At 35.3% G+C, this 21,061-nt stretch overlaps 1 protein-coding gene across 1 annotated transcript; it reads left to right on the top strand.

Moving 5' to 3' along the window:
• Positions 1–1,245: 1,245 nt before the first annotated feature.
• LOC149416267 (uncharacterized) lies at positions 1,246–20,917 on the top strand. Its single transcript, XM_089641930.1, has 5 exons — positions 1,246–1,473; positions 5,349–5,552; positions 6,047–6,199; positions 7,096–8,379; positions 20,739–20,917. The coding sequence occupies exons 2-5, from the start codon at positions 5,399–5,401 to the stop codon at positions 20,915–20,917; spliced, it is 1,770 nt and encodes a 589-aa protein (XP_089498056.1). The 5' UTR covers positions 1,246–1,473; positions 5,349–5,398.
• The last annotated feature ends 144 nt before the right edge of the window (positions 20,918–21,061 follow it).

The following is a 21,061-nucleotide window of genomic DNA, read 5'->3' as shown; positions in this document are numbered from 1 at the left end:
TAGCAATGGCACACGGTTGATTGTATTGGTATATTTGTTCCCGATTTCTTACAAAAATCTATGATTTTTAATTGAATTTGAGAACTATGTTAAATATTATTTTTTAATTCAGCGCATAAATGTATAACGGAGGAATACCTAAAATCTGAACCCAGAATTTATTATATTTATAGAGTGATTAAAAATATTAGAAGCAATGTGTAGTAAATACACATTACAGATGAGGAAAGGTTAACTTCACGTGAGAATTGAATTTATTTTCGTTTTTAGACAGTATCCATTGTTATGGGTTGCCCATATATATACATACATACCTACATATACATACTAGCGCGGTCAGAAGCCGATCACGCGGTCAAAGCATGTCAACAAAAATATTGCCCCGAGCTTACAACCAATAGGAGCAAGAATCCAGAAAGCATTACCTTATATGGAATATGAGACAGTCCACGTGGACTCTGCTTGTACGTATGGGGTCACCGCGTTGACCAATGAACATAGCCATTACCATATACGGCAGTGCCCCCCTCTCTTCTGGCCCGCTCGCTGGACAGGCGAAGCGAGACAGGATTCGACAGTCACGCCGGGGATCGCCCTTGAAGTAACACCACGGTTTTCAGGCCGCCAGCTGTTGGCCCCCCGACTCGCGTAAGAGTCCGGAATCTAATCGTTGACTGCCTTTTTGACAATATTTTTTCAATAGCGTTGGATGTTGAAAGAAAAAAACTATCATTTCCAACAGCTAGTTATATATTGATACAGTAATTTCTTCTAAAGTCAGCTTCTAAATGTGTTTTGTGCTTATATTATTGTATTTCGTGTTTATATTTAAAAAATAAAATTATTGTACATGTAATTAAGAATTTGTTTTTAAGCTTCCTTCTGATAACACGCTGTCCTGAGAAAATGAGCTGTAAAGGAAGATACTTTAAAGGTCATTTCTGTCTTAGGACAGGGCTTTGACAGATGCGACCTTGTCGTCTTGGGTGACATTTTACTTATGTTTTAGGCTAATTCGCTTCGGTAGGTTCCGAAGCAGAATTATATTGTCTATGGTTGCGCCTTTTTTTTAAATTTCTTCTATCCTTTGTCGATGGTGTGGTGTGACGTCAGCGATGCGTGGTGTCTACAAATTTGCCAGATCTAAGGTTAAAACTTGACCAAACCAAACGTATGGAAAGAGGGCGGGGTTTTCAATCTATAGATAGTTGATTTATGTGTCAAAATACAGGGAGCGTCGGCAGACGTCGATCTAAACCGAAACGTCGACTGTCAGTTCGAGTTTTCGATTAAGTTCGGGTTTACGACTTTGCTAAAGAGTACCAAAATCAGTGAAAAGGACGCTTGTTAGAGATACAGAGTCAGCCCCCAGGACCGATGATGAAGACTCTGGATGCAGGCGGTGAAGTGCTGGTCAAGCGCGGGTCAGTGAGTCGACGTCGCTGCTGGTGACCGGACTCGTTGATGTATCAGGTACTGGTGAAGGCCGTTGGTCTTCCGGGGGCCGTCGTCGAATGATAGGTTATATGTTCTGGTATAGTGGGAGATTTTATTTGCATCTTAACATAATTCCATATTTTTTTAACATTATTTTGTATATCTGATTCCAATCGAGCAATGTAGAAGTTATGAGTATGACTAGAAATTTTCTTTTGTATTTTGCTAAGTATTGAAAAAAATAGGTAATCTAGGGGATTCTTGTACCGTTTCTAGACACGAAAAACTTTAATTTTTCTTTAGTTATGTTAATTAAAGCCGACGAATACCATGTTGGGAATTTGGTTGATTTGGTTACTTTCTTTGGAACCAGATCATCTATTAGGGCATCAATAATACCATAAAAATGATGTACCGCAGCATCTAAATCCTGTTCATTAACGACAGAGGACCAATCACAGTTTCTGAGAGCATAATAAACTACCTCGTAGTTTACTTTATTGAACATTTTTACTATCTGGCGTTTTAGGATGGTAGCAGGGAGAGGAATATTTACTTCAACTTTAATATATTTATGATGTGCATCTTCGATTACTAGTGGCGAGTCAGCCGCGGAGACAATGACTGTAGTACGAGCACGAGATCTAAAATTCGTCCTTGAGTATTATAAATTTCGTTATACTGTGTTAAATTGGAAAACGAAAGGCAGCTAAGGAGGGTAGAGGCACAGAGGTCAATACTACGTGGCTGATACGTAGAAGTCCAGCTCACATTTGGCATATTATAATCGCCTTTTACTAGAAAAATGTTATTTGGAAAGTCAGTAGTTAAGTCAGATATGGTAGTTGTATGACTATTGATAATAGAGAAACGCTGTGCATTAGACAACTTAGGACTTACTCCTGGTAAGTAAGAGCAACAAATATTAATATTTGAAACGCGATTTTTTTATGTCTTAGTAATAGTGAGATCCATATATCCTCGGCTTCTGATGTACATGACTTTTGAGATCGAACTTTAAAGTCTTTTTTATACCTATAACAACTCCACCTCCTTTAGTTTTACCCGTTCGATTAGTATCTCTGTCATTTCTATATACGTTATACCGGCAATCAAACAGCTCGTCATCGGATATGCTGTCAACTAACCACTTCTCGCTAGTTAATATTATGTCGAATTCGTTGATCAGGACGTTTTGATAGAATTCTTTCGTCTTGGATCGGAGGCCACGTGCGTTTTGATAAAAAAATTATAATGGTGTTATGCATCATGTAAAAGAGAAACTACTATCCAATTTTGATTCCAAGTAAAAAGAATAATATGTATAAAAAAATACATATTATTATGTTTACTCAGCACCCAAAAGTCCAATGAGGTGAGCATGGTTTTCGATTTGCGCAGATGTGAGTGTATTATGTTGTAGTGTTTTGAGTAAGTTGAGTAGTGTGTATATAGAATAGAGTTGAATACAAAAGTGGTATAAGATGAACGCAAAAATTATAGAAAATCAAATTAAAATTAAGTTTAGAAGAAATCATTGTGTTAAGTTGTTCAATACGGTTTGACCAAAGACGAGGATAGCAGGAGAGGTAACATTCTTTCTTATATAAATTTTTGCGTTTCCTACCCATTTAAAATCATATTTGTTTATATTTTAAAATTCTTTAGCTGATCTTAGTATCAATTTGTTTTTTCTGGCGAGGTGATCATTTATAAAAATTTTACCTCCTGCAACACCTACGCTCTTGCAGTCGACCCCCTTCTTCTTTTTAATGGCCGCAAGCAGTTCGTCCTTCCTCCTTTTGGAAATAAATTTAGCCACCACGTTTCGAGGGCGGGCGTCACGGGGAGCTGCTGCTATTCCGTCTTGAGAATGTTGGCGAGGTTTGGCTCGACTAATGAATTCAATGTCCTCTTCTTTAATGATTTGTCCAACGTTAGATGCGATTTTTATTAGACTGTCTGCTAGGTTTTTATCCTTATTTTCGGGAGACCGAAAATTTCAATGTTATTGAGGAGCAGCTGCTGTTCTCTTTCGTTGTTTGTATTGTCCAGATAAGTTACGATTTTTTTTAATTCGATTACTTCGACTTCAAGCTTATCCATTCTTTTAGCTTTTCTTCTAAAACCAAAATTTTGTTCGTATAGTCTTCGATTGTGCTATTATTATGAACGATTGTCTGTTCAAAGGAAGCTAGTTTTGAATTGATTGAGTGGAGCTGGGAGGAGAGTTTCTTGATTTCGCTAAGAAGAATTGAAGAGTCGACAAAGTTGAGATTGCTGGAAGCGGTGATTGTCCTGTTTTGCATTTGGCCCACGTCCATCCTCCGACCGTCCTCCGACATCTTCTTAAAATTTGCAGACGTAATTTTGGGACAGCTGAGATGCATTTGGTTTTTACAACTTATACACCTCATACAGTCAGACGTTTGTAGTGCCTTGTTACATTGGTTGCAGGTAGTAGTCATAGGTAAATTGATGGCAGCAATATTATCACTGTGATGACTATTTACTTCAAAATCGATTTCTGCAATGTAATGTCACTAAATCCACTCAACTTCGTTACTTTTAAATTTGTTAAATTTCTTCCAAGCAAACAGAAAGCCACGTTGTGTGCAAAATGTTCACTAAAACATAATATATTTAATTATTTTAGGGAGCAGAGTAAAACACAACTGTCACTTCATTGTGGTATTGTTATATGATATTTATTTACTTTACAAAAAATACAATTCTCAATATTGCACCCCAATGATCATAATATTATAAAGTATTTGAATGACAATATATAATCGATTTATCAAATGGTTTTGAGGACACCTTGTTGACAAATCTTATCTTAAACTTTGTTAAAATATAGTACTGTATGGTGCTAAAACTTGCTGTATTTATATTGTAAATATGAAATGTAATGTAACAAAACGCCTTGTCATTGATAGTTATTATAGGATGTTTTGTGCTGAAACTTGCTGTATTTGTATTGTGTATATGCTAATAAAAATGTAACCTATAATAATATATTGCTGTATAGGAACCTATATTAGACATTTATAAGTAAACCATAGACAAAATGCAAGAAATAATTAACTAAAAAATCTGCCTCAACACAGGTTCGCCTAGTGAGGCAGGTTATGCACTTCAAATACAGTATATTATGCCATATCTGTATAACATTCTTATTTTTTTTTTTATATTGGAAACTATTATTGTAACATTAGTTTTTCACCAATGTCATCGTTGAAAACTTACATATAGGTATTTTACTTATCAATAATATATTCTGTAATCTTTTTTGATGAAATAAATAAATTTAATTTAATTAAATATAAGTTCATAATTTTAAAAAAATGTCCACGACTCTATTGTCTATGTATAACTTTTTTTAATTGTATTAGGTAATTCACCTTAAAAAGAGTGCTTTGTCTATGTATAACTCATATATATTGTTGACACATGTTTTCTTTACCGTCCGTTGTTTCATCAGTCACTCGCGCAGTTAAATGTATAATTCCATACTTGTGATAGTTATTAAGTATAGTTACGATAGTTCATATTAGTTAGTTAGTGATAATTCTTATTTTAATTGCTATTCATTTTGGAAGCGACCACTGTTCTTATGACATGCTCAAATGTCTAAAACTTCCTAGTTTAACTTACGCCAATCGGTACCAAAAGCGGAACGGTAATACCGATTTATTTATAAATATAGAGTTATCTGACTATTGACGACGACTTTTTCAACCTTTTCAAATGTTTTAACTTCAAGGTTAAGGTACAAACGTAATTATATCGTAATTTCCAATAATGGGTTATGTATACTATTTCACTGTTTTTACAGAATATTACAAGCGAAACCAAATGTTTAAAGCACAAACAAAGTAGGGTTCCGTCACAACTATGTTCTGTTTCAGGTATATTTATTTGGCTAGAACCAATTACCAAACGCTACCACAGCAGTGACATGGATCTACCAAATCAAGAGACTGTTTCCATCAAGACGGAACCAGGGACCCAGGAAGGAGGCGGAGATGAAACACCGTATACGGATATAGATTTCGACTTTCCCGATATAAAGAAGGAATGTTTGGAATATGCGGAGAGTACTCAGACAGACGGTTAGTTGCATTGCATACGTATAAAATGTAGAATGTTAAATTCAGATGTTCGGAATCCATGTCCGTTTCAAAATGTCGTGCAGGACAGGACGCATTTTCTTTAAAATATATCTTTGCTAAACTAAAGCACTTTTGTAACTTACGTATTGCTCACAATAAATTCCAGTTTCTTTGAATTTTCACCTCAACTGTTTCGACATATATTCGTGTCCATTAACTAAATATCCATAAATATTTATAAAAGAAAATATCATTCCATTGACTTTTAACAACAAAACCGTGTTCTGAAGGTAGTCAAGATTAAATGGCTTTCCTTCTTGAAAGATCGGTCCTTGAAGTGACATCTGACATCTTTATATCTTTAATTAAGTGTGGTCATTCAATGTTATCTTTTGTCGAAAATATTTTATTTTAATTTGGAAATTTTAATTTTAATTAAAAACAAGTCTTTTTGTAAATTTACGGTTAATATACTTTCTTGTATTGTTTTACAGGTTGCTTTAATATAGAGTCTGTTACCATTAAGGCGGAGCTTGGACCCCGAGAAGAATATGAAGGGGGATTTAAATATACGAAAATTGACATAGACCTGTCGGATGTTAAAAAGGAGTGCTTAGAACGCGTTGAAAGAACTGTCAAGACAGCAGGTAAAATATTTTTCCTTCTTAGTAGTCCAGTTAATCTAGACAAAAAACCAGAATGCTGATTATTTTAAGGTCAACGAAAAAATACTCCAAAAAAAATATATGCCATTATTATTATTACATTTCTAAGGCAGTAAAAAAATAAATTAAAATTTTCTGGAAGACTGAATTTGTCACAAAGGATGTTTTTGGTGCTAAGCTTATAATTATCGCAAAACATAAATACGCGAATGGAGCGCAAAAGTGAAATCTAAATAGTCGAGTGTTTTGATTTGGTTGCTGCAGAAGCTCGCTAGTTCTGTAAAAAGAAAACCAACCCAGCATGTAGGGAGCAAGATGACGATTCAGCTAGGCAATATTTTGTTTAAAACCTGTAATTTCGTAATAAATTCTGACAGCTTACAATACAGAAATAAAGGTAAATAATAATAAACACTTGTCGCAATGATTTTCCCTATTTACTTAAATTCCTGGAAAAAACAACCGTGCAGTATTGGAGTGTTCTATTATATGCGGCCTCTGAAATGGTAATATTCTGCTGCAACACGTCTGAAAATGCTGATGAGATATTTAAAGATGAATTTGAATGAATATTTTCTGTAGCTAAAAACTATAATATATGAATAGTTTTTGTTAGAATTATAATTTTTATTTCTTTACATTACATTGAAAACACTATTTCTTAAAAAATTGTTTTTATAAAGTATATCCATACACAAGTTGGCGTTTCAATTCAAAAATATAAATAAGTGCAAAGCACATATAAGTCACCTGTTCCTGTGGGAAACTATTTGTTTTACTTTTAAGTGAATTTGGAATGCTTTTTTGCACTTAGTAACACACGAAAGTAATAAGTCACATGAAGCCAACTATTAATCCTTTTTTTTAATTATCGTCAGATCTGAAGACACAACCAGTGGAAACCACGAAGTGCTACAATTCACATTCTCAAAAGGGAAATCTGACGAGCCACATACTGACTCACAATGGTGAAAAACCTTTTTCATGTTCTTTTTGTAATAATTCATATACTCAAAAGGGAAATTTGATGAGCCATATGCTGACTCACACTGGAGAAAAACCTTTTACATGTTCTTTGTGCAACAATTCATTTTCTCAAAAGAGCAATCTGACGTGCCACATGCTGACTCACACTGGAGAAAAACCTTTTTCATGTTCTTTGTGCCACAATTCATTTATTCAGAAAGGCAATCTGATCAGGCACATGCTGACTCACACTGGAGAAAAACCTTTTTCATGTTCTTTGTGCCACAATTCATTTACTCAGAAAGGCAATCTGATCAAGCACTTGCTGACACACACTAGAGGAAAACCCTTTTCATGTTCTTTGTGCAACAATTCATTTTCTCAAAAGAGCAGCCTGACGTGCCACATGCTGACTCACACTAGAGAAAAACCTTTTTCATGTTCCTTGTGCAACAAATTATTTTCTCAAAAAGGTCATCTGACGAGCCACATGCTGACTCACACTGGAGAAAAACCTTTTTCATGTTCTTTGTGCAACAAGTCATTTGCTCAAAAGAGCACCCTGACGAAACACATGCCCACTCATACTGGAGAAAAACCTTTTTCATGTTCTTTGTGCAACAATTCATTTTCTCAAAAGATCAGCCTGACGTGCCACATGCTGACTCACACTAGAGAAAAACCTTTTTCATGTTCTTTGTGCAACAAATTATTTTCTCATAAGAGCAGTCTGACGAGCCACATGCTGACTCACACTGGAGAAAAACTTTTTTCGTGTTCTTTGTGCAACAATTCATTTGCTCAAAAGAGCACCCTGACGAAACACATACCCACTCATACTGGAGAAAAACCTTTTTCATGTTCTTTGTGCAATAATTCATTTTCTCGAAAGGGCGGTCTGACGTGCCACATGCTGACTCACACTGGAGAAAAACCTTTTTCATGTTCTAAGTGCAACTATTCATGTTATCGAAAATGCCAACTGACGAGACACATGCTCACTCACAGTGGAGAAAAACCTTTTTCATGTTCTTTGTGCAACAATTCATTTTCTCAAAAGAGCACCCTGACGAAACACATGCTCACTCACACCGGAGAAAAACCTTTTTCATGTTCTTTGTGCAATAATTCATTTTCTCGAAAGAGCAGTCTGACGTGCCACATGGTGACTCACACTGGAGAAAAACCTTTTTCATGTTCTAAGTGCAACTATTCATGTTATCGAAAATGCCAACTGACGAGACACATGCTCACTCACACTGGAGAAAAACCTTTTTCATGTTCTTTGTGCAAAAATTCATTTTCTCTAAAAAGTATTCTGACGAATCACATTCTGACTCACTCTCGAGGGTAATCTTTTAGATGTTTTGAGTGCAACTATCCATGGTATCCAAAATGAAGTTCGAAGAAATAAACGCTGATGTACAGTGGAGAAAAACCTTTTTCATATTCCGAGTGCAACTTTTCAAAAAAACCCGGTTGACGAACCATGTGAAGACTCATATGAAACATAACCTTTCCAAACATCCATAGGAGATTGGACGGATGACTAAACTCCCATATTACTTGAATTCCAATGAATCAATCGTACCAGGAACGTTATCAAGTTTTATCATGCCTCTGTCTTACTATAACACACTTAATGTTTTTTATTTTTTTTTATTTAATATTTAATAAACTATTTTTTTACATAGATAAGTATACATGATATAAACAAGATATAAAATAATAGAAATTAAAGTAGCCTTTCCTCACCATAAAGAGACAATGCTCTAGTGTTTGTTGAGGGAATTCTAGTTCAATTATGTACATGTTAGTATTAAGGTAAATAAATTATTAAGAAACAACACAAAATTTAAACAATATTACTTCTAGATGTAAGTAGTGAACTTATTTTGGACTAATAATAGTTTAAGGTAATTTTTTAATTTGAGGTGAAATTCCTGAATATTTTCGATATTTTTTTAATTTAATGGAAGGTTATTAAATTAAATTATGCCTAGATAAAGATATGTTATTTGAATGAACTTAGTGTTAAATTTTGGGTTTTTAATAGTTCTCTGGTATCTTGCTGTTGTATTGAATTGCAAGTTATGAGTATTTGACTGTATTTCTTTGTAAATTTGAAGTTTTGAATATTCTTGATACATTTTGTCTACTGTATGTACTTTGAAAATTGTAAAAAGAATTTCGGTAGAAAATTTGGACGGTTTTTTCAAAATTACTTTGATTACCAATCTTTGAACTACTTTGAGTGCGTTCAAAATTTTATGTTCCTTCCCAACCAATAATACCATATTGTAATAAAGATTGAACAATTGCATAGTACACTCTTTTTAGGTTTTCTAGTCTAAGAATATTTCTAAGTCTTATAAATATATAAATACATTTCCTTATCCTTTTGACGAGTTCACAAATATCTGTTTTTCATTTAAAATATAGATCTTTATATATATATATATATATATATATATATATATTTGTATAAAGCATACTTTGAGCCACATTATATACACTTTTTTTTTAATGCCATTTTGTTTAATCAACCCTTTAAAACTACCCCCTCACAGCTATATACGTCTATGATGTACCGTTTAAAATATATATCGATACATACATCTAGAGCATACTTTGAAGACATATTTTTATTCTGTACAGACGATAGTTTGAAGACAGTCCTCAATGTATGCGTTATATATAATTTCCCGTCGTGGTCTCAAATAATGCTTTTCACAGAGAGGTGTTTCGTGTACATAAAGCATACTTTGGACCTATGGTAAGTAGGAAACTTCCATTGGAATAATGTGTAATTATTAATATTTTTTACGCCAGATGGCACAAATAATAATATCAAATATGTAGATATTTACGCGCTGTGAATTTGGTACATTATGATAAAGTAATGTTTCGTCTTCAAGTCAAATCCATTATGAAACTTTTTCGTTGAGTTTTTCGAAAGGTAAGAGTGAAAAATTTCATCCATATCGAAAAAAAACATTTTTAATACTTATTGTTAATTTTAGCTTTTTTATAGGTACCAACAAACTTTTACCCATAGATAATAGAAACAAAGCGGATATGGCATGGAAGCGTGCCAACTGTCATCGAGCTTAGACCATACTGCACGGGTTGTACGTTTGGTGACTATGTAGGAGTGTAGATGCAGGGCATTGTTAGGTTATATAGTTTTGGCGACACTACACACAAACTATCAACGATTAATGGCCTATCTTCCCTGTTCCGTTACACATTTTAACTTATGTGTTAGGTAGGTGCCTACATGGCTTTACCCATAGATAATAGAAACAAAGCAGATATGGCATGGAAGCTTGCCAACTGTCATCGAGCTTAGACCATACTGCACGGGTTGTACGTTTGGTGACTATGTAGGAGTGTAGATGCAGGGCATTGTTAGGTTATATGATGTTGGCGACACTACACACAAACTAAGAACAATCAATGGCCTATCTTCCCTGTTCCGGTACACATTTTAACTTATGTGTTAGGTAGGTACCTAGATGGTTTTAACCATAGATAATAGAAACAAGGCGGATATGGCATGGAAGTTTGCCAACTATCATCGAGCTTAGACCATACTGCACGGGTTGTACGTTTGGTGACTGTGTAGGAGTGTAGATGCAGGGCATTGTTAGGTTATATGATGTTGGCAACACTACACACAAACTAACAACGATTAATGGCCTATCTTCCTTATTCCGTTACACATTTTAACTTTTGTGTTAGGTAGGCACCTACATGGTTTTACCCATAGATAATAGAAACAAAGCAGATATGACATTGTATTATTTCACAATTTATCTTTAAAAATAATGTAAGGTATATTTGCGATACGTTCCAGATTGGAGGGTACTCTCAGTATTGCCCTGGTGTAATACCATCATTCAGAATTGAAAATTTGATTGAAATGGCTTTAGCCGTGTTTGGTGACCAGGTACTTCCCCACCTTTCTCTTCCACATCTCCTTCCTCTCTCCAATACTTTTAGCTTATCAACGAGCAATTTCGAGCTACCGGCATCTGTTTTTCCTCCCTCCTATAATCCGAGCCTCTTCAAGGCCCGCATTAATAAATCCCTTCCTACAGCCCCTACCTTAATCCGCCTCACAACGCCGCCCAACCGGGTGGTGACATAGTTCCCCTGTCGGTACACTGCACAGGCAGGGACGCTCTTGTGAGGTGTCACATATATGTATATAAAAACATACCCCAATTATTTGGGATGCCATAGTCTCACTGGCTCCAGGCGGTTGGGAGCACTCGGGACTCTTGTGATGTATTCACATAACAAATATATTAATCGAGGAGTTATTTGTATTGTTTTCAGTTGATATTTGAATGCCGCACAAGAGTCTCAACATCCAGCCATCTGGAGCCAGTGAGGCTATGGCGTCCACAATAAGGAAGTTGAGTGAAAAATATTTTGACTTATAAAAAATATGTTCATGTAGATCAAAAAATATCGATTCTAAATATATAAATATATTTCTATATTATTATTCTTAGAATTAGTTAAACGTTCTTGAAAAAGCATTCAATAGCAATAGACTGCATACGCTCCACGATTGGTCGAAAGAATTCTGTCGTCACATGTGTCGTGACTTGTACGTACAACGGAACACCTATGGTGCATCTCTTTCTATTACATGAGAGATGGTCGATTTAGATGAGAGAGGTGTATAGGCCAAAGGTTTATTTGGGTTTGTCAAATATATGTACGTATTTATTATTATTATTATATGAAATGGATTTCTAAAGATACATATTCGTATAGTGCTTTATAATAATATGTTGTTTATTGCATAACTTAGATGTTTTTATTATTATACATGTCACATAGCATGTGATACATTTCAGGCCGCCGGCCGCTCAGAAAAGTCTCACAGTGAACTGGGCTGTAAACCGTTATTTTACTTTTGGTCTTTACTTTTCTGCGCGGTGGTCCTGAATTCGCGCGGGGAACGTCAACAAGTAGCGACGGCGATACCGTACAAGTACCGTATCGGGCGTGAAAAGCAAATATTCTAACTTAAAATATTAATTTAACTATGAAATCTTAATCAATTTTCTTTTTTTTTTAATAACATCAATTATAATAGACGGTTAACATTGGTAAAAAATTACTGGAATTCCTTGTTGAAGAATAAATTTTTTTTCCATACATAATGCTTAAGCGACGTGGTTTTCACAGTTCTAATGACGTCACACTACACCCCGCCTGTTACCGCTCGGATTCCGCTCGTTTTGGCGGGCTTAATAAAATTTAAACTTTGAGAATTAATTTAACTATGAAAACAAACTTTAAGAAAAAAAAAAAAAAAAACAAGTATTTAAGTTTGAATGCGAACATTGATAAAAAAAAATAAAAAAAATGGACTCAACTTCCTTATTGGGTTATGTTCTGCGGCTGAAGGTAGTGGGGAGGGGAAGGATATGGGGAAGAGGAAAGTACCTGGCTATTCAGATCTGGTCAGGCAGCCCTGACCTAGTACGTACCCAATAAATACAATACTTGACCCCATGCTCCATTTAATGTAGTTGCTTCTCGCACTAATTTTCTACGCAATTCCTGTTCTCAGAGATTGCATCGTGTGGGGAGTAAAACTTGGTCTGTGATTGTGTGAGTTTTTTCGTATAACACTATTGGCCGAAGCCTTGAATGAGTGAGTGCATATTTGATGCAAAGTATAATATATGGAGTTCACAAAGTAATTTTTTTGCCGTAAATCTTTTTCATGATGAAACTTGTGCGTTGTAATCCTTCGCAAACCAAAAAAGGATTTACTAAAGGAGTGGAAACGTTTATGAATTGAAAATATATATTTTTATGATTTCGACAAAAAATGTGTAATTCGACTAAACATTCAGAAAAAAAAATAAGCATTTACCTACAGCAACAAAAACACATTAAATTTTAAATCTGTAACATTTAGATGAATATTTTTTATCACAATAGGGAATTCTCTTCACACCAAAAAATCACTTATTATAAATTATTCATATGTAGAAACACTTCAGACACAAGAATACATAGTTTTTATAATTTTCAAAAATCATTTATTAAAGTTATAATGACTTTAAAAACAGGCGCGAACGAAATATTTCAATGCAGCTAAAAACGCCCGGTGATTGATCAAGCGTTCAAGGGCGAACGATGACGTCACTGTTGACCGGCCCGAGTAGATCCTGCAAACCGATGGCGGCAGCGGCGGCAAAGGTGTGACGTAGCACTTGTGACGTAGCGGTCAAGATGGCGCATGACCGTTTTCAGAGCCGAAATAGCACGCAATTTTTAAAACAACTACAAAAAATTGAAAATGCATTTAAAAAAAAAAGAAAAAAAAGAGGCGCATAATAAAATAATTATCTTTATTGAAATAAATTATTTACAAAATGCACGAGAATTCCCTATTCTCCATTAGGAGATATAAAGTTAATTTCTCACTTCCTTTATTTCTTAAAATGTCCTTGCATACTTATTACGTATATTAAATATTAAGTCAATACATTTGAAAATAAATATATCTACGGCCCTACTCATAAATATTCCCTAAAACGACGCTTCAACATCGTACTAGCTATTCTGGGGAGGGGACTGATCCTGCCGGATTGTAAATTTTTTACAAGAAGATTTGACGAATTATATTGGTGACGATTTTTTTAGCGTGGCAATACTCATTAGCATTTAACATTTTCGGCGTGTTGTCAACTTCACGTTAGTTTATTTACGTCAATATTTAGACAAAAGTGGCCGTCATGTTATAGTAATCAGATTATACCTCAAATATGATTTAAGATTTTCACGGCCAAAAGTATTTTTGTTATTTGCTTTTGGGGTGTTATGCCGTGTTGCGCTAACTCCTTCTTTAGCAAACGTTTCGGACAGCATTGCAGTGTCCATCATCAGGGCAGATGTGTTATTTATTGCCCTTGATTCTTGGTTCTGCCCTGATAATGGACACTGCAATGCTGTCCGAAACGTTGGCTAAAGAATGAGTTAGCTCAAAACGGCATAACACCCCAAAAACAAATAACAAAAAAGATTTTACCTCTATTCCCATAATTACTTTTTAATTTTGATGAATACCTATTTATACCAATTTTATTTTCTAAATACTTAAGTTTTTTTTACCGAGTTGCATCTCTTTACCTAACCTTATAGCCCAGTCAATGAAGGGAAAAAAAGACCCAATGTCGGAACTAATTCCCCGGAAGCTGAATTTCTCACAGATGTTAGAAGACCTTTAAACATGTATTTTTACAAAAGTCCCCGACTTTCCCCCCTGTGCTTCCTTCCCCACCCCCTCTTGAATATATTTTTCAAAGCCTTTCGGAATACGCTAATATCTCCTTAATCGTTTTATTAAATCAGATTATTTATTTTTTGTTTAGTTTTTAATTAGTTGTTCTATAAAATTGTATTCTTTCATTTTTGCGAGAAAAGCTATACAATCTCTACAATTTATTAGTAAATGAAAAATATCAGTTTTTAAAATAGTATTTCAGAATATATTTGCACATAACTTTTTTCTGAGCCTGTTAACGAAAAAAAATAAATCAACAAAACTTGTAGACAATATTTTTAGCTATAAAATAATGTATATAATGATGGGTTTTAATTTATAATAAGGCACATAGGCTGAATAAGGAGCACGGCGCGCGGCAGCGGCTCGAACGCGCAGCGGTTCGCGGCGCAGCGAGAAATTACAAAAACCTAAGGAAAGTAATGATTAATTCATGTGTTTGCTTTATTTTTATAACAAATTCATCTAACGTTGAAGAGTTTTATTGTTATTTACCAGTTTTAGTTCGGAGGGGGGGGGGGAATATAAATATTTTCCCCTACCCAATGAAGCGCTTTCATTATCCACCAACCGCCGTGCCCTGGTCTGGCTAAACAGACATATTATGTTGTATGATTGTTTGTAACTTATTATTTAAATAAAAGTATGTGGGAAATTTTTGAGAATCAGTTTACGCGTCCTCATAAGTCCCTGAAGCATGTGGGTACATGCTCCAGGGTCATGAATATTCTCGGGCAAACAGAGCCTACACTTAAACAGCAGCGTCTCTTTTCCACGTAATGAGAGAAGAATACCAAGATTTTGATGGTAAATTAAGACAAATAGAAATATGTATCAAGATTTAGTTACGCGGAAAAAAGATATGGAGGAGTTTAATAATGATGACAATCTAAAAGAGACGATTCCATATACTGAAGCAAGTGAAGACAGGATTAAGGAATCATCGAGTAGGACTGCCAAGTTGTGGCTTTACCTTCTACATTGCATCGACCCCATGCTTAGATTTATATTTGCAGAGAAGTCCGGGAATCGGAAAATGCACCTAAATACTAGTGTTGATATGCTTCCATTTTTCAACTCGGCAGGACATTTACCATACGGAAAATCAGCACATATGTACGTTCAAAGTATGTTGCAACTCGAATCAAGAATAACCAAAGAATAATATAAACTATTCACTAAAAATGGGTACTTTATAATAAGAAAAAGCGACAGATATTGGTCCGGTACGTGGACGGACATGATCATCAAGCAGTGTCTCATGCGACCAATGAAGTCAGTTGGCGGTTTGACACATGGACGCGGAATCACTGACAGCGCTTTTTCAAAGTGGAAACTTGGAATCACTTACTGCGTGAAAGTGCAAGAGAGCATTGAAGAATTCATAGGTATAGAATTTGATTTTAGTGAACATCATGTTGAGCTGCGCGAATCACGGAAGAAAAGGGGTGAGCTAGATATAGGAAAATATACATCATGGCTAAGACAGCACAGCCCGTTCGCCAAGCTCTCAGGGGAGTTGATGTCTTTATCTTTAGGGTTTGTTTCAGATAATAGTGTCAATTGTGATAATGCTTATGAGGTGGGCCTGGCAGCTGTTCAAAAAATGAAAGGATGTAATTTTGGATATATAAGACTGAAAAGGAAAGACATGGTGACTACCCAGCAAGATTCAAATCCGCAAGTGTTAGGACGAGACAAGTTGCAGTAAACCCCCAGCAGTTATTTAACAGAATACTGTGCATTAGTGATAGTCCTAGCAAGCTTTAGACCTACTTGGGATATGAATTGGCTTCAAGACCCCCGTCTATTTTTGATGAAGTCTTCCTTCGTAAAGGAACAAAATCATGTATGGCGAAAGTATTTAGCGAAAGTATTCATGACGAAGTTAATTTGGAAAATGCTGCAATAGTCATCGATGGGGGATACCTCCTACACTCTGTTGTTTGGGAAACTGAAACTTCTTACGGAGACATCATTAAATCATACTCACGTTTCGTCCATACTATATTTGGCAAATATTCTATTGTCGTTTTCGATGGATACCCTGAAGAACCAACTGTAAAATATGAAGAGCAAAGACGAAGGTCGGCTAACAACTCATCGTGCGATATTGGATTAAACTTCACTACACGTTGTTTGACTAAGAAGGAAGCTTTCTTATCTAATAAGAATAACAACAAAAATAATGATTGAAGTACTGTGTCATGAATTTAGTGAATCTGTTTTGAAAACAGTCACGGCCGCAGGTATGCCGATATTGACACTGTACTAACCGGCATCGAAAAACTTCTCTTCTCAAAAGTGATTGTTGTTGGCACGGATAGTGATCTTTTGGTATTATTTTTAAGTCTTGCTCCTGAAGGAAAATCTATTTTTTTCTGTAAAGATGTTGGTGGAAAGGCCCCTTCAAGAACTTTCTACATCATAAAGAAACCTTTAATGATACATAAATATATTCTAAATCACATGCTATTTACGCACTATTACGGGCTGTGATACGACCTCACCTTTATATGGGTTAGGAAAGCTAAAAGCTATTGACATGATGAAAAACAATCCCGAAGCAAAACGCGCAGCTGAGGCATTTCTGGAAAAAAGATGCAACTGAAGAGAACTTGTTGAAAAATGGAGAAAAATTCGCTCTCGCCATGTATGGTCTTGGTAGCTTCTCTAATTTAAACGAAGCTCGATACTATAAGTTTACCAGACTAACGACAAAATCAGCTTTTAAATCTAAATTTGACTTGGCAAAACTACCACCGACTTCAGAATAGTGTCATCAAAATTTGTTGAGAGTTTATTTGCAAGTACAGTTTTGGTTAGGAAACAAACTAAACCCTATAAACTGGGGATGGAAGAATGGTGGAAAGAAGAAATTTATGAAACCATTTGCTCCTGATGACCTTCTTTCTTTGGTGTCCTGTTCCTGCAAGTCTGGATGTGGAAATTTACTGTGGCTGCAGAACATCTGGATTTACCTACTCTGCCATGTGCGACAACTGTAACGGATTATCATGTCTGAACACACCCCAGTATGACGAAGAAATGGAAGACTCCCTTGACTAGAAAATTATTTGAATATTTGCCTAATTTTGTCATAGATAATATTGATAAGTATATAATTTACAAACCGTTTTGTCATTATAATATTTTAAGAAGCTTGTTTGAAAGTAAACCATTTTAGATCTATGCACTATTTTAAGTGATTTGTTGTTTCGGTATTTTATTGTTGATAAGTGCACATAATAAAACAAGTGAGAATTTCCACAAAAGATTTTTTAGAACTTCGCCATAACATAAGTCTGCAATATTTTAATGTGATGAAAGGGTAATCCCACGCTGTCTTAGGTATTTTTGGCTTCTTTCACATAACTTTATTTAAATAATAAGTTACAATCATACAACATAATACGACTGTTTAGCCAGACCAGGGCACGGCGGTTGGTGGATAATGAAAGCGCTTCATTGGGTAGGGGAAAATATTTATATTCCCCCCCCCCTCCGAACTAAAACTGGTAAATAACAATAAAACTCTTCAACTTTAGATGAATTTGTTATAAAAATAAAGCAAACACATGAATTAATCATTACTTTCCTTAGGTTTTTGTAATTTCTCGCTGCGCCGCGAACCGCAGCGCGTTCGAGCCGCTGCCGCGCGCCGTGCTCCTTATTCAGCCTACGTGCCTTATTATAAATTGAAACCCATCATTATATACATTATTTTATAGCTAAAAATATTGTCTACGAGTTTTGTTGATTTATTTTTTTTCGTTAACAGGCTCAGAAAAAAGTTATGTGCAAATATATTCTGAAATACTATTTTAAAAACTGATATTTTTCCTTTACTAATAAATTGTAGAGATTGTATAGCTTTTCTCGCAAAAATGAAAGAATACAATTTTATAGAACAACTAATTAAAAACTAAACAAAAAATAAATAATCTGATTTAATAAAACCATTAAGGAGATATTAGCGTATTCCGAAAGGCTTTGAAAAATATATTCAAGAGGGGGTGGGGAAGGAAGCACAAGGGGGAAAGTCGGGGACTTTTGTAAAAATACATGTTTAAAGGTCTTCTAACATCTGTGAAAAATTCAGCTTCCGGGGAATTAGTTCCGACACAAAACCTTCATTGACTGGGCTATTAGTAACACCATTAAATAAAATAAAAACACTTTTTTTACCTTTTATAGTAGAACTGCATATACTACATCTCATTTTCATAAATGACACAGAAATATTCCTGGTTTTAAATTAATAAAACAACATTTAGTATTCGATTAAAACTGATTTCTTTTATTGTTCCACAAAATGATACAATTAACGCAGTTTGCCAATAGTAACTGTCTTAATTAAAGCAGGAAACATCGAACGGAAGGCATGCTTTCAGTATTTATCGATTACTCCGACACACACTAGCTTAATTAACGATCCTCATTAATCACAGGCAAATACAAATAATAATAATAATTGGATAATTTGTAGAGCGCCGTTTTTGTGAAAGATGGGCGCTAAATGGTTCTAATAATGGGTTCAAGGAAGCAGTTTCCGAAAGAAATCCGAAATAGTAGTACATAAATATTTTAATATTGTTGAGCGACGAAAATCCGAAATAGTAGTACCTAAATATTTTAATATTGTTGATCGAAGAAAATCCGAAATAGTAGTACCTAAATATTTTAATATTGCTGAGCGAAGAAAATCCGAAATAGGAGTACCTAAATATTTTAATATTGTTGAGCGACGAACGAACTTTGAAACAGCCTGTAGGTAACATTCGATTCACGCGTGCCAAGTCCATGCGCGTTGACTACCATCGAGAACGATAAATGCGAAGCCTTTATTATATGCACTCACTTCTAATAATAATAACAAATTAAATAAAAACAAATCACTTTGTTTACACCACTTACACCGCTTTCTTAGTAATTTAAAAATCACCTCAAATAATAAAGTATTTTACCTTGAATTCACGGCAACAAGCTCGAAAAAAAACTGTCCCGACGAAAAGTGAATGCTTTTTTTTTATAGTGAATACCTCACAAGAGTCCCAACTGCCCCCGTCTGGAGCCAGTGAGACTATGGCATCCCCAATTGGGGGATGTTGTGAGGTTGAAGGTAAATGGGGAAGGGAAAGAGGAAGGTGGGGAAGTACCTGGCTATTCAGATCTAGTCACTAAACACGGCTAAAGCCATTTGGAGCAACGTTTCAATTCTGAATGGTGGTCTTACACCAGGGCGATACTGGTAGTATCTTCCACTCTGGAACGTGCCGCAAATATACTATATATTATTTTAATTAATTAATTGTGAAATAACACAAATTAATCAAATAAAATTTATTTGCGCACGCCGGGTTCGAACCCGCGACCTTCGGAATGGCAGTCCAATGCGTTACCACTGGACTATGCCGGCCGTCAAACGCCCTATGCTACGCCCAGACACTTGCCACTTGACACTTGTGGCAACGCAAGCCTAGGTAAGCGTAGGCAAGCCAAACGTCGGCATCTACGCTCTTGGCGGACGTTGAGGCAACTACATCAGCTGTGACAGCTGTCATTTTTCCTATTTCTATTTAAAAGCTAAACGAAGAAATTGCCCAAAAAAAAGACAAATTAATTTTATTGATAATTTGAGAAGAAATTTGAAAATAATGTAAAAAGATTGCTGCCAAAACTATGGGAAAAAATAGTTGAAGATAATATTGTTAATTTTGAAATTTGAAATCGTCAGAAACAACTTAAAAATAAGTGCTCTCGCTAGCAGAAAAGTTGCTTGAAATGGCTGTAGCCGTGTTTAGTGATCAGATCTAAATAGCTAGGTACTTCCCTACCTTCCTCTTCCCCATTTACTTATCTTCCCCTCCTCCACTACCTCCAGCATCACAACATACCCCAATTGGGGATGCCATAGTCTCACTGGCTCCAGATGGCTTGGAGCTGTTGAGACTCTTGTGCGGTATTCACACACAAAAAGAGTGGTATAATGCATTCGTCCCGGATATACGAGAGACCCAGTTTCAACCGTTACTTTATTTATTTTTCTGTGACTTGTTCCTTTTCATATAAAAATTAACTAATTTACTTGAATTAATTAAATATGTTTTTAAATTAATAAATCCATACATAGGACCCTGCTTGATATAATTTAAAAAAAAATGATTATCGTTTGTCCAGTTATTCATTTTTTCGATATTTACTATAAACAGCTCGGAGTTGTACTCTTCTCAGGGTTAATTGCCATATACAAGGCGCAAGTTACCAACGCTTGCCGGGCCTTGTGGACAGAATACCAACCGGACCCCGGCCTGATCGGCGGCAAGCTATCGCAAGCCTATTCAAGCCAAGCCAAACATGTTGGAGCTTGCGGACGCTTGCCAAGCCGAGACAAGTATGTGGGCGCCCCTTAAAACACTTTTTATGGTTCGTAGAAATATCACAATATCATAAATATCGAAATGTTACAATTAAAAAAAATATATAAAAAATTTGCAGTGAGATATGATAAGAATGTTCGTATATTTCGATAACAAAACCGAATTCCGAAACCGCAA

The sequence above is a fragment of the Hesperophylax consimilis genome, chromosome 17 (assembly GCF_061612785.1).
Source record: "Hesperophylax consimilis isolate HC1 chromosome 17, BYU_Hcon_1.0, whole genome shotgun sequence".
Classification (NCBI taxonomy): domain Eukaryota; kingdom Metazoa; phylum Arthropoda; class Insecta; order Trichoptera; family Limnephilidae; genus Hesperophylax; species Hesperophylax consimilis.
Note: the sequence above shows the minus strand (reverse complement) of the source record. Positions and strands in the feature narration are given on the sequence as shown.